At 37.9% G+C, this 15,342-nt stretch overlaps 1 protein-coding gene across 1 annotated transcript in view; it reads left to right on the top strand.

Annotated features, from left to right (window-relative positions):
- Positions 1-15,342, top strand: part of ACAD11 (acyl-CoA dehydrogenase family member 11) — a 77,200-nt gene that overhangs the window by 48,029 nt on the left and 13,829 nt on the right. Inside the window, exons 14-17 of the mRNA XM_008051675.1 lie at positions 9,505-9,571; positions 10,207-10,292; positions 13,299-13,370; positions 14,338-14,492. Coding sequence (XP_008049866.1) covers positions 9,505-9,571; positions 10,207-10,292; positions 13,299-13,370; positions 14,338-14,492 — 380 coding nt within the window. The remainder of the gene's footprint in view (positions 1-9,504; positions 9,572-10,206; positions 10,293-13,298; positions 13,371-14,337; positions 14,493-15,342) is intronic.

Below are 15,342 nucleotides of genomic sequence, written 5' to 3'. Positions count from 1 at the left end.
GGGCTCAGGCAATCCACTCTTCTCAGCCTCCCAAAGGCGCAGGATTACAGACTGAGCCACCAAGCCCGGCGGCTTGGTGCCTTTCTTATGGTACCAGCCTAATGAATAATAATTAAGTATATGAATTAATCAATGTTTAAGGAACTTACCCTCCACACATGAACATGTTTAGCAATGGAGCTGGAATTCTGAATTCAGATCTTTAGTCTTAGACTATTTCTATGTGTCATGTTATCTCTTATACATCTTTATTCTGTCTATTATAGAATCTTAATGCTGTTTTACAGATTTGAAGGTATCGGTTCTGTTCTTTTATTTGCCCCATCTCCAGTAACCAAATGCTTTCTTGTAAATGGAATTCCCTTCCTATAAGTCAGTTATAATGCTAAAATCTATTGAGTTTATACTTCGTCTTTGCTAATTCAAACACATATCCAGTCCTTGGGACACAAAGGATCTCAGGATTGAGCTTCTTTTGTTTTCTATCAATAATGTACGGAAGTACCTGTTTCCCTAAACCACTGCTAATAGAATGTGTTGTTTTACTACCACTTTGCTTTCTAAATAGCATGTGACAGATTCAGTATCTCTTACCCTGTCCTTGCCATCCATGTGTGAAACACTGTATAATATGCAGGGAACCCAAAAAAAACAGAATGTATTTATGAAAAATTGTGTATTTATTCTTACATGTTTAAACTTCAATGAACTTCAAAGTACTCTCTGTCTGATGCAATATACCTATCAAGATTATTTTTTCACTGCGCAAAACAGTTTTTGAACTCATCAATTTTGATGCCTTTTAGTGCTTCTGCTGTTTTTATGTTTCACCTCTTCCACATTGGCAGAATGTTTCCCTTTGAGGTCTTTTTTTCATCCGGGGAAACAAAAAAAAAGTCTCTTGGGATAAGATCAGGTGAATAGGGAGGGTAGGGCACAGTGGTCATGATGTTTTTGGTCAAAAACTGCCAAACACTTAGAGCAGTGTGGGCTGCTGCACTTGTAAACCACCCATCATGAAATGGGCAAACGTATTCAAAGAATGTCTAAAAAAGTTCACTGGGCCATTGCCTTGCTAGACTCTGGTGTGGCCACGCGCTCTTTGAGCTATGGCTACTACCATGCACCCTGGCTTTGGCCCCCTCCCTTACCTTGGGTAGGTGAATCTCCTCTTTCTTTATTTCTCTCTCCCTCTAATTTACTTTTAAATAAACTATATTCTGTAATTTTTAAAAAAATTCACTGAAGCTGCACACCTCCTCTCCCAGCAAAGCTAGCTGGTACACTGATGCTGATGAGTTCCTAGAATACTTACCTAGCAGGGATGCATGTACTACAAGGTACCCGCCCTCCAAAAGATAATTTGGGGTTTTGGGGGATACCCTCTTGTAAACTGCTTTTGTGTTTATTTTATTTTATTTTTAAAGATGTGGGGTACAATTCAGAGTTAGGTATACAAATGTTCATTATGCAGGTACCCTTGTTAATGAAGTGTGCCCCCCCATTCCCAGGCAGATTCCCACTACTGCCAATCCCACTTCCCTGCCACCTTCCCAGCAGTTTCCCGCTACTGCCAATCATTTTCTTATAATATTACAATAATTGTTCAAGGTCCACTTATGAGTAAGAACATTTGATACTCAGTTCTTTGTTTCTGTGAAAAATCACTCAATATTATAGACTCTAAGTCCATCCAGGTTGCTGTGAAGTTCATGATTTTGTTCTTCTTTATGGCCACATAATATTCCATTGTGTATATGTGCCATACTTTTTTTATCCAGTCCTCTTTTGATGGGCAGCATGGTTGGTTCCATGTTCTTGCTACTGTGAACAATGCTGTGATAAACATGTGTGTGCAGGTATCTTTTTTATAGAGTGATTTGAGTTCTGTGTATATTCCCAGTAGGGGGATTGCAGGGTCATATGAAAGGTCGATTTTTAGATCTTTTAGGAATCGCCACACAGATTTCCACAGAGGCAGTAGTTAGTTTACACTCCCACCAACTGTGTAGAAGTGTTCCCTTTTCACCACATCTTCTCTAGCATCTGTTGTTTTTTGAGTTGATGCCATCCTGACTGGAGTGAGGTGGTATCTCAGTGTGGTTTTAATTTGCATTTCTTTGATAACTAGTGAGGCTGAACATTTTTTCATGCATCTGTTGGCTGCTCGTATTTCTTCTTTTGAGAAGTGTCTATTCATACCTTTTGCCCACTTTGTAATGGGGTTGTTTGTTTTTTGCAAACTGCTTTTGAGTACTATCCTTTTATCATTGCTGTACTCTGTTTATTTGGTTAGTGGTAAAGTTAAACACTTTTTAAAAAATCTCTTTCATTATTCATATTTCCTTTTGCAGTTTTGTTCTTTGCCTATCTTTATAATGATTTTCAGATGTTCTTTATATTCTAGGAATATAAGTATTATATACATCTTGTCATAAATGATCAAATATTTTTCCCAATTTTCTTGCTTTTAATTTTGATTTTTAATATACAACAGTTTTATGTAGATACACCAATTGATTTTTAAAATTTCATTTATCACTTTTAAGTTTTAAAATTCTTTCTCTTTTAAAGATTTGATAAATATTAGATTTTTTTCTCCTGGTTTTTTTTATGACTTGGTTAATTAATTAATTAATGTTTGGAGTTGGGGTCTCACTCTGTTACCCAGGCTGGAGTGCAGTGGCATGCTCATGGCCACCCCAGCATCAACCTGCTGGGCTCTGGTGATCCTTCTGACTTAGCCTTCCAAGTAGCTGGAAATACAGGCTCATGCTACACCGCCCAGCTAATTGTTTATTTCTTGTAGAGACAGGTCTTGCCAAGTTGCCCCAGGCTGCTCTCGAACTGGCAGCCTCAGGCAATCCTCTCGCCTCATCTTCCCAAAGTGCTGGGATTATAGGCTGAGCCACCGAGCCTGGCCAGTTATTTAATTTTTTTAAAAGTTTCAACTCTGATCTTCTTGTAATTTATTTTGATTCAGCTATATTCTATAATATCAACCCCAGCAACATGTACCATTTGTTGAATACTTATTACTTAGATAGAAATCTAAAAGTGGATTCAGTGAATTTCAAAGGGTATTTCTTCCATTAAAAATAACCCGTGCTCCAAGAGAACAGAACACGAGATGCTCTTTTTCTTTAACTGTGGGATTGTATGGTAAACATTTCCTTTTTTACAAGTAGAAAATTTATTGTAAAATGGTACTTAATGCATAAGGATTTTTATTCTAACTTGAATTGCCTGTATTAAAGCTAAAACCAAATGAAGTTCAAATATTCCACCTTAGAAATGCACATTGGTAGAAGAAACAACCTTGAGACTTTGTGGATGACTGATTGGGCTTCATGGTATGTAATTGTTGACATCACTTTCTTTTTCCTTTTTTTTGGAGTTGGAGTCTCACTCCATTGCCCAGGGTGGAATGCAGTGGCATGCTCACGGCCACCCCAGAATCCACCTGCTGGGCTCTGGCGATCCTTCCACTTCAGCCTTCCAAGCAGCCGGAATTATAGGTGCACACTACCACGCCTGGCTAATTTTTTAATTTATTGTTGAGATGAGGTCTCACCATGTTGCCCGGGTTTGTCTCGAACCTGTAGCTCAGGCAATCCTCTTGCCTCGACCTCCCAAAGTACTGGGATGACAGGCTCGAGCCACCACGCCCGGCCGACGTGACTTTCTTAATTGTTACAGACCAGACCCATACCTGGTGGTCATATTTTTCCTCCACCTATCATCTTTTCTTGTTAGAAAATGATTTTGTTTGATAACCATGTGGTTGTAAGAGCCTAAGAAGTTATAAATCATCAACAAACATCAGGGAGATACAGTTTTCAGTCTGACTTAATTTTGGTACTTGAATAGAGTTGAAATACCACAGAGTTTGGATCAAAAACAAAATTATTTTATCTATGCCATCTGTTTTTATTCATGAAGCCCTAATATGTTTAAATGTTCTCTGGTCTATCCAAATTTCCTCTAATATATTTCATTTATGACATTTAGTTTCCTGTTCATAAACTAAAGTGTCATAAAAGAGCAAAAACGCTCTTTTAAAGGTATTTCAGCTTCTGCACCTGCCAAATTCTGCTTGTAGCTAGGAGGAGATGATATATTTGTGAGGGGATTTTCTTATTTTTCTGAAACGTCATGGTTAAATGCAGACATTTCAGATTCTATAAACTATGCATTCGCCTTTGCTTCTTCTGCTTAATGATTACAAAAGAGAACCAAGTTAGAAGTTTATGTTTTAGAATCTGAACTGTTTTCCATATTAGGTTGAACAAGACAGAATTAAGGAATTGCTTACCTTGCTTCTTGAGTTTCTTCAAAATGTGCCTGGTATCTGAAACTCACTGGGCATTTCTATGTCTGTGGCAACAATCTTATACAACACAAATAATGAGGCAAGAAGTGATAGTAGGACATATGATTGAAAATTTATATGTTCTGAATGTTAGAACATGAGCAGTGGCAGATGATAATATTTACACTTCATTGGACCAGCGTTCAAAAGAATTGGAGAGAAGATTTTACTTTGGCTTGTAGTTGTCTGTGATCCGTGAATCCTTAAAGATTTACCCAAAATGTTCTTGATTGCCTGGATGAACGTAGAGAAAGAAAAGATTGCTGATGAATATGAACCCCAAGTTACGCCATTCTGCCTAATCAGATTTTCAAAAGAATGCTCACCAAGGAGACAGTGCGTTATGTGGGGTACATAAACTCTACACGTTAGCCTGTAGGCTTCCAGGTCCTGGCCAGGGCTTCCTACAACTAAAACTCCAGAGATAGCCCCAAGTAAAAAAATACTCAGTTGAAAAATTAGAAGTGAGCCACCCTACTGTAAAGAGTATTTGCGTGTGTGTGTGTGTGTGTGTGTGTGTGTGTGTGTGTGTGTGTGTGTGTGTATGTGTGATTTCTAACTAAGAATCAAAGCATATGTGCACATTACTGCATAGATAGAGCCAATCAAATGTTAAAAAATTCTCTCAGATAAGCATTTTCAAATAAGGCATTTTAGCTAAGGTCTACAATGAAATGTAAGCATTGTCATCTCTCATTGAATCGTCCTAATGTTCTTTGGGCTGGTCCTTAGATTAGAGAAGTTCATTTTGTCTCAGTCCATTCAGGCTGCTGTGTCACAATCCCATAAACTGGGCAGCTTGTAAACCACAGTGGATTCCATTAAATTTGAAGGAATCTAAGTGATAAGCAACAGTTTTAAAACAACTGCATTTTAATCTTAACTGTATTTAACATTACATGTGTTATTCATTGTACAGAATAATTGAAGGGATTCGAATTCTAAGCTCTTGATTTTATTGTTTTTGAAATTTTAGAGTTTTAAACATTTCTTTTTAAAAAAAATTTTTATTTTAAAGATGTGGGGTATAATTCAGGGTTAGGTATAGAAATGTTCATTATGCAGGTGCACTTGGTGATGAGGTATGCCCCGCCCCTTCCCCTGGCAGTTTCCCACTCCTGCCAATCCCTTTCTTATAGTATTATGATAGTTGTTCAAGGTCCACTTATGAGTGAGAACATGTGATACTTGGTTCTTGTGGTCATATTTGAGGTGAGCATTGCTGAATTTCTCAAACTAAACATAATTATGTGTTGTCATGAATATAAATACATGTTTGCATTCAAATATACACAAATATAGAAGAAACTATCACACTGGGTAAGTGAAGATCTGGGTTTTGGCAGAGTTTAAAGACAAGAACTCTAGGGCAGCTTCACTGCCATATGATGGAGTAAGTGCTTAGGATTCACCTTCCCTCAGGTAGCAGAGACCAAGGCAAGCATAAGTAAAGAAGCAGAAGAAAGGATAAAATTGAAGAGTAAAGCTAGAGAGAGGTGGTCAACTGTTGACATTGGCACTAACATTTGAAGTTTTGAAACTCCTTACAGTTGAGTCTCTGGCTGTGTAGAATAAACAAGTGCAACAGAATGTGCAATTATAGCTCTTAAGGTTTTCAGTATATCTGAGGAAATACTGAATACGCAGATAAAACTATACAATGCAAACAATCTAGAATTTCCCAAAGTTTAGAATGAAAACTGAGTTGTTAGCTTTTAAAAAACCAACTTGGAGAGATACGAAATGACAGAAATATGTGTTTGCCTCCTATTGCTCCTTAAGCTGTATTAAAACACACACGCACGCACGCACGCACGTACACACGTAGTGACAAGGTCTCGCTGTGTTGCCCAGGCTGGTCTCCAACTCCTGGGCCAAGCGATCCTCTTGCCTAGGCCTCCCAAGGTGTTGGGATTATAGGCAGGGGCCACCACACCTGGCATAGTTGTTTAAATTCCTTGCATATTCTGGATATTAGTCCCTGCAGGAGTAGATGGAACTGGGGTTCATTATGTTAAGTGAGATAAGCCAGACACAGAAAGACAAATATTGCATATTTTCTCACATAATGTGGGAAGGAAAGAGTAGAATGATAGTTACCAGAGGTTGGGAAGGCTGTGTGTGGTGAGGGGAGGAAGAGAGATTGGTTAGTGGGTGCAGACTACAGTTTGTAGAGAAAGAATACCTTCTGGTGTTTGATAGCACTGTGGCGTGACTATAGTTAACACTGATCTATAGTATATTTCAGAATAGCTAGAAGAGAAGATTTTAAATGTTCTCAACATAAAGAAATGATAAATGTTTGAGGCACTAAATATTCTAAATACCCTGATTTGGTCATTACACATTGTATGCATATATCAAAATAACACCATAAATATGTACAAATATTATGCGTCAAAATTTTAAAATGTGAAAAACATGTATATATGAATGTACTCAATGAAGGCATAACTTACCAGAGAAGGCAATGCCCAGGATTGGGGGTGGTGGGGACCACTGACAGATGAGAGATTTCACTAATTATCTGGGAAACAGGTAGAGGCAAGTTGACCAATGAAACAGGCAGGCAAGTCAGTGTCTAGATAATGAGGCAAGGGATTGCAAAGGAGACGGTTCTGACCTTAGAGTCAGAAAGTAAGACTGAGAAGTAAGGCTACAAAAGAGAGATGAATAAAATATCAATAAGTAGGCAAATGTAGCAGTTGGCGCTTTCATGGGTAGGTATCTGACACTTAGACCAAAGGAGAAAGTACATCTTGTGTTACAGAAAAATTGAATCAAATTTCTGTGATACTTGGGGCCATCTGAAAGCTAGCTTTCCATCAGCTGACCCTAAAGTGAATCCCAGCCCTGTTCCATGAAATGTTTTCTTACAGAATTCCTTCTCAGGAAAGAAACCTGGCTAAAGAGCTCTATTTAATAACAGAGAAAATTTCAACCAGCTAATTTTTTCTTTAATATTTTTAAAGCTATTGTGATCATCCAATTGGAAATAGTAACAAATGAGAAAATACCTAACAGCATATTGTTTCCCATTCCTCCCCATCCCAATATCATGCTTTAGAGAAAACCATTTTCCTTTAACAGTTTTTCTATTTTCAGTCCTCTGGTTTTCTCTATAATTTTAGGCAAAAATATTTTTCTCTCTCCTGATTTATTCATTTTAGACACTATCTGTTGACGCTCCAATTTGAATTGTGACACTTTATTTGTATTCTGTCTGCTCTTTCCTAACGTACTTATTTTAGATATTCAGTGTTTTCGTTTTTTTAAGCTTAAGTCACTAAATCTCTATTTCTGTACCATCATTTGATAGAATCTCTTCAAGCTCTACTTTTAATAATACAGTAGAAGAATATGAGTTCTCTTACTCCTCTCTCTACCTTTTATTCCTCCCTTCCTTAATGTAACTTGTATCAGCTGCAGCTTATACTTTTACATTGTCAGGATTATTAATATTCATGTTTTGTCTTGGACCCACAATAGTGGTTGACTATTGGAAGACTCTAAACTTTGAAACCAACACATAGGACTGTGTAAATATTGTTTGATGTAATATTGTTTATGTAGTGTGTTAAGTTTTGTGTCCTTCTGTAACTGATGCAATAAAAAATCTTACCTAACTCTTTCTTATAGGACTGCTTCTTCACTGTGTCCTCTTCCCAGTCCCTTCTCAATCTTCAAAGGTTAAAAGCAGCTTTCTCCTCTGGGCCTTGCCTTCCCTTATTTCTCACGTTCACTGTTATGTGAACTGTTTCCCGACATTTCAGTACACCATATATATTTCTCATTCATACTCTTTCAGCACATTGAGGTATCCTGGGAATATTTTTTGAATAGCTTTGAGACTCGATAAGTTTCATCTCATGACCCTATAGTCCCTTCTCTCCCCATAGTATTTTGAAATAAACCCCAATCATCACACAATTTCTTCACAAATATTTTAGTGTGCATCTCACTGAGGGCTCTTTTAAAAATATAACCACAGTACCATTAGTACATCTAAAAATCACTTGATACCATTGCATATCCAGTAAGTATTCAAGTTTCTAATTATTTGATAACTGTCATTAATAGTTTCTATTTTGTTTGATTAAATTAGGATCCAAGTAAGGTATAAAAATTGATAAGCCTTTTGAGTCTCTCTTAATCTTGTAAGGTACCCCTCCATCTTTCTTTTTTCTTATTTTATTGCAATTTTATTCTTGAAGAAACTGAATTAGTTGTCTTGCAGATTATCCACAGTCTGGATTTTACTGATTAAATCCCTGCATTGTCCTTTAATATGTTCCACAGTGTTTATCTTTTTAGCTTCTGATATTTGATGGCATTATTCAACTCTTTGACATAATTTCTAACGTTTCTTATTAAATCTTTGTGTGATTGCAAATCTTTTGTAACATCCTTTACAAGAACTAAGGAAAAAAGAAGTTGATAATTTGAAACTTGTTATAGATGTGTTTAACTTAGTGGGATCCAGTTGTTTGTGGCCTTGTAGTTAGAAAGACAGTTGCATGGTAGTTTTCCTAAGGAACAAGGTGCTTTCTTAGACTTACTGGTAAACATGAAATGCACTTTTTTGCAGGAAGACCCCTGTGGGCAATTGCCATGACCCCTGAACTGTGATAAAATAAAATTTTGCAGCAAAGTGAGAATGACTTTATATTTTCAAATTTCTGATCCTTAGTAAATAGGTAATTGAAAACTAGGCTTACGGAAGGTGGGATCAGAGCCTCATCTACATAGACATGTAAAATGTTATATTAGACATGCGATATTTATATCGCCCATGAAACATATGACTGTATTAGCCATCGAAAATTTCACAGCCGGTCTGGCATGCTGATTTCTGAAATGGTGTGAATGGGAGACCTAACAGCTGTTTTGTACTTCTTTGACTTCTGGTTGTTTTTGTGCAGCAGCTTTCCTTGATGGAGTCCATTGTTGGCCTTGCCTGATTGTTTTTCTTGAGTGATGTACAGTGTTTTACATAAACTCTGTCTTAATGAATCAAAAATTTTCGTTTTTTTCCAGAGATAAACTTGGAAGACTTGGATCCTTCGGGGTGAAATGTCTAACTAGAAATTTCCTTTTATAATCTAGTCTGCTTATGTTCCCCCTGGTTTTAGGAGCTGGGAATCCCAACTGCAAAATAGTAATTGTTTTGGGAAGAACTAAAAATACTTCTGTTTCCAGGTAATAAAACAAATTCTGATTGAGAAATCTATGTAGCAATAAGAGTCAGTCTTTCTCCCTATCCATTGATTTTTTTTCAAGTACACTGTTTGGGCTCATAAATAATAATATAAAATATGTTGTAGGGTATTTTTATTTATACACGTGCTTTTATTTCACAAATGTTTTGCTAAAAGATATGTTTGGAAAACATTTTAGGGAGTGTTGCTGTACATTTTTCACTGTGGAATGTCCAGCATAAGAAGGTGTTGCTGAATCATAAAATCTGCTTGGATCAGATTATTAGACATACGGTTTTTCAGAATTGTCTGGCATAATGAAGTTATTAGATGTTTAGATCAAATGCAATAGTCTTGAAATGTTGAACTTTGTGTATCAGTTCCCAGCTACCATTGTTGAGCAACGAGAAGCTTCAAACAACTTTCACTTATTTTCAAACCATTGTTTTGATTCCAGATCACAGCCTGCATCAGACTGTGCTTGGTGTGTGCCTTTTACACAGTTTCCATTCCATTCATCATTGCTTGCATGATTATATCATAGCAGCAACAAAAAGACAATTTCAACTCCACCTAACATCTGTTTTGTTTTTCTTCTTAGCAAACTTTTTCTAATACTATTTTTCTTTTGACTAGACACAAACAACACAGCATGATTCTTGTTCCCATCAACACACCCGGAGTAGAAGTAATAAGGCCTTTGTCAGTTTTTGGCTACATGGGTAAGTACTTAATAAATATGTTCATGGAGTAGCAAGCAGGACGACTAGAATATTGATAGTGGTACTGGAGAGAATACATAGCATCTTGATGAATGAGAGGTTGTCTTGGAAATCCCTTTGGCCTGACAAGTGTCAATACAAATGCCCGTTGAAGTTCAGAATAGAGCAAATTAAAAGAGGTAGCACAGTATTCCACCTCATTTTCTCCACTCTTTGGGCAAAGGCAGATTGTAAGAAACTGCCACTAGGCACTAACCTTGAACAGTGGATGAGTTTTCTGAACTCTCTGTCATTCAAGACAGAGAAGTGAAATAGACTTGGATAAGTTAAATCTATGTAATTCACAATAAAATTCATTTTTGTCTCCAACAAGAATTGTTGATAAGCAATGAGTTTTCACTCGAGTGCAAAACCTTCTCTTCCTTATACCCTTGGGTAGAATTGCTAAGCAGCAAGGATCCTTTTGTTTCCTGCTACCCACCTTGGCACATGTCCATTATGTCCACACATCCCCAGCCATCCACTGAGCAAGTACTGATTGAGTGCTGAGTACTTTTCGGTGTTTAGAATACTTTAGTATTCACTATTGACTTCAATTCTTGCCTTCATGGAGGTTACATGCTGGTGGATGGAGATAGGCAATAACTGCAAATGTGTCAACAAGTACATTTTATTTTATTTTATCCTATTTTTTAAAGACAGGATCTCACTGTGTCACTCAGGCTGGATTATAGTGGTATTATCATCGCTCGCTGCAGCCACAAAGTCCTGGCTCAAAGGATCCTCCCACCTTAACCTCCTGGGTAGCTGCTGGGGCTACAGATGCATGCCACCACACCCAGCTAATTTTTCAAAATAAAATTTTGTTGAGACAGGGTCTCACTATGTTGCCCAGGCTGGTCTTGAACTTTAGGCCTCAAGAAATCCTTCCACCTGAGCCTCCCAAAGCACTGAGATTACAAGCATCAGCCACCATGCCTGGTCTAAATAAGTAAATTCTATAGCATGTTAGCATGTGATAAATTCCATGAAATAGTTGATTGAACTTCAGGTTCTGTGGTGACTCTGGCTTTCTCTCTATCATTAAATATGACTAGTGAACATGTTCAAGTGGCAGATAACAAGACTTGCAGTTTTGTAGAACATTTGACATCACCTTCTACAGGATGTACCCACAGGTTAAGCATAGGTGGCAAGATGAGATTAACAAGCTCACCAGAGCTAATTTCACGTGGAAAATTGTTGGGTTGCAGATCAACAGCCTACAAGACACTGAAAATGCATTTATACAAGAGGGGACCCAAAAAGCTAGAATTTCTTTATAAAAATTGTGTATTTATTCTTACATGCGTAAAATTCAGTCACCTTCAAAGTACTCTCCGTTTGATGCAGTACACCTATGAAGACACTTTTTCCACTGCTCAAAACAGTTTCTGAACTCAGCAAGTTTGACACCTCTTGGTGCTCCTGCCATCTTTTATTTTACGTCTTCTGCATCTACAAAACGATTTCCTTTGAGGACTTTTTATCCGAGGAAACAAAAAAAGTCTATTGGGGGTAATCAGGTGAATAGGGAGGGTGGAGCATGGGGGTCATGCCGTTTTTGGTCAAAAACCGCTGAATACTCGGCGCAGCGTGGGCAGGTGCCCTTGTAAACAGTCCAACATGAAATGGGCAAACACGTTGAAAGAATCTCCGAAAAAAATTCACTGAAGCTGCACATAGTCTCTCCCAACAACAGTAGCTGGCACACTGATGCTGATGGGTTCCTAGAGCACTTACTTAGTGATGGAAGCCTGTACTACAGGGGCACGCCTCTCCAAAATATAATTCCTGGTTTGGGGAGGTCCCCCCTCATGATATAGTTTAACTGCAGATATCCTCCATTACACAGCCTACATTTGAATTTTCCGTATGAGAAACCTACCAGCTCCTCCATAACTGCTTATGTCCAAGGCCAAAAGAAACAGTGCAGAGAAGGTTGATTGTTCATGTCTGTTCTGACAGCAAAAGTGCGTAGAGTTAGCAAGTGATTGTCTGTAGAACTTGACAGGGAGGAAGGGCGATGCAGACACAGAAGTGTAAATGTGTTCCCAGCCTTAGTAATGCAAATACCAGCATTTTCAAGAGGCAAACACACAGCAGAACAGGTGCAGACGGGGAGTGAATCTACCCAAAAGTCCCGTCTCTGTCTGTGTCACCATCACTGATGCTGAGCCTGCACTGCCCCTCCATCACCCCTTGGCATCTTCAGGGAATCAGTCTCCACAATGATGAGTTAAGAAACTCGGTTTACATTTTCCACTTTCAACTTTTGAAACCTTTTTTTCCCCAACTTTTCTTTGGAATCTCATACATAAAATATTTCAAAGAAGGCACAATAATAAAACAAGAATGAAATACTCTGGTTGGAGCTGTGAAACTTAGTCCTCATTTTTTTTTCTTTTTCTTTTTTCTTTCTATTTTTTATTCAAAAGTGTGGGCTACAATTCAAGATTAGCTATACCAATGTTCATTATGCAGGTGCCCTTGTTGACAAGGTGTGCCCCTCCCTCCCTCCCCTGGCAGTTTCCCTCAAATGCCAATCCCACCCTCCCCACCCCCCTGGCGGTTTCCCACTACTGCCAATCCCTCTCTCATGGTACTATGATCATTGTTCAAGGTCCACTTATGAGTGAGAACATACGGGACTCTGTTCTTTGTTTCTGGGACAGATCACTGAATATGATTGACTCTAAATCCGTCCAAGTCTTCATTTTTCATAGCTCTATAACTTCAGGGAATGAATTCGAAAACCTCTGGCTCAAATGATTTCTCTTTGACATGAACAGTGGATGAGTTTTCTGAGCTGCTGGGTGCTGGGGCTTCAGGGCTGAGGAATGTTCATGACATATGGGTCTCTTAAATATTACTTTCTTTGAGTAATTATACTTCAGCAGATTAATTATATGTGACTTTATTGGTGAACTCATTTTGCTCTTTAAAATTGTGTTTTCTGATTTATAGATCACTTTCATGGAGGACATTTTGAGATCCATTTTAATCAAGTGCGAGTTCCTGCCACCAATCTAATACTAGGTGAGATACGTGTGGAAAATGATTATCCAGTATTGTATATTAATGTTTTTAGGCCTATATAGGGAAAATACATGCAGATACCTTAATTTAGATAGTTTCTCCTCCTGTTTATTCCATTTATCAAGGAAAACCCTTCCATTTATTTTCTTACATGGTTTTTAGTGAGGTTTTATTTAAGTACATGATCTGTGGGTCTCTACCTCTTTTAAGAACACCTCAGTACTTTCTGAATTCAAGTCTTATGTACAAGTAAGAAACATAAGTAACTTTGAACACTCATACGTGTGGGATGACTCTATTCTCTTGCTTATTGGAATCCTATACAACCTTCAGAGAACATCTCAAATACTACCTCTTCAGGAATGTTTCTGTGTTTCTCACCCCATCCACTCAGCAAGCCCTTGATACCTGCTAGGTCCTAAGGTTACAGTGATGAACAGAAAATCTCTTCCTCCCTTGCCTTTCTTTGTATCTCTCTATATTCCTTATCCTTGCCTCCTCTTCTGCATTCTGAACTCCTAATGTAGAGACTGTCTTGTCTTACCCACATTTTTAACTATTACAGCACTAGTATAGTAGCTGAAGAGACAGTTTTCAAATTTGATTGAAATGCTTAACAATAGTGGTTTTATAAACACAGAGCTGAAATTCCATAAATGCATAATGAATCTTATTATAAAACTGACTTTTGCTTGCCAGAATGCCATTTTTAATGAGGGCAACACGTTTTCCCAGGGTTTGTGTAAATAACAAAAGAAATGGGTTAGGCTATTTTCCTTGTTCTCCTTTCTTTTCTCTTCCTTGAGATGGGGTCTCATTCTGTCACCCAGGCTGGAGTACACTGGCGTGATCATAGCTCACAGCATTCTTGACTTCCAGGGCTCATTGATCCTGCTGCCTAGCCTCCCAAGTAGCTGGCATAATGTGCCACCATGCCTGGCTTCATATTGTTCTTTCTTCACCACAGGTGAAGGTAGGGGATTTGAAATTTCCCAAGGCCGCCTTGGACCTGGCAGAATCCACCACTGTATGAGAATAGTAGGATTGGCGGAACGTGCTTTGCAGATCATGTGTGAACGGGCAACTCAGAGGGTAGCCTTTAAGAAGAAACTATATTTACATGTAAGGATGATTACTTACTTGAATTTATTATATAGCCCACTGCACTATGCACTAACCTTGAACAAAAACAGCATTACTTGGTGAGAGATTTCCTCTACACAACAAGGTGATTCTTTTCCATAAAGCATATTTACATCTGTATTTAAATATAGTCTGATGAGACATATTTATCTTTGAGAAAGGCTAAATAGCTCCTAATGCACTTCAGCACCTCAGCACACAAGAGTGTGTTTCTCAGATTCACATTCTCTAGAGAACTTGGTTCTCTGTGGACGTGTAGTCTGTCAAAGGGAGAGGGACTTGCCTTAGCCCTTAACCACAGGAACGAGGACAGACAAGTGTGAAGGTATGGGAAAACAGCCCAAAACTCAGGGCAAGAAGGAACTTTCTGATAGTCTTAGAAATGGAATGGACTGCTTTAAGAGGAATTGAGTTCTCTTTCATGAGATAAGTGCAAGTAGAAATGGAACTGACATTTGGTAGGATGTTCATGATTTTTTGATCGTTCTTCTTTAAGTTATATACCACTGAGCCTGTCGTTTGCAAGGCATTCTAAATATGGTTACATATGGACAATGTAATCAAAATTAGGAAATATGTATTGAGAGGAAAAAGAAAGTGTCATTTCAGACTTCCTTGGAAAGCCTTTTACAGAGAAGTAGGATATCCAAATCATCCCCATCTTAGTTTCTAGAAAAATGATTATTAAATATTTAATACTTATTATTACTAACATGTTTGTGTTAGGTCTGTCTTGTGATAGAATTGTATTTGTGTTTACTGGACATGTATATTTTAGTACATTGGTCTCCATGTAAAGTACATTTTTGACCATCTTACAGAATTTTGC

This window comes from Carlito syrichta, unplaced genomic scaffold (genome assembly GCF_000164805.1).
Source record: "Carlito syrichta isolate Samal-C Ts95f unplaced genomic scaffold, Tarsius_syrichta-2.0.1 Scaffold220699, whole genome shotgun sequence".
Taxonomy (NCBI): Eukaryota; Metazoa; Chordata; class Mammalia; order Primates; family Tarsiidae; genus Carlito; species Carlito syrichta.
This window is presented reverse-complemented; position numbering and strand designations above follow the sequence as displayed.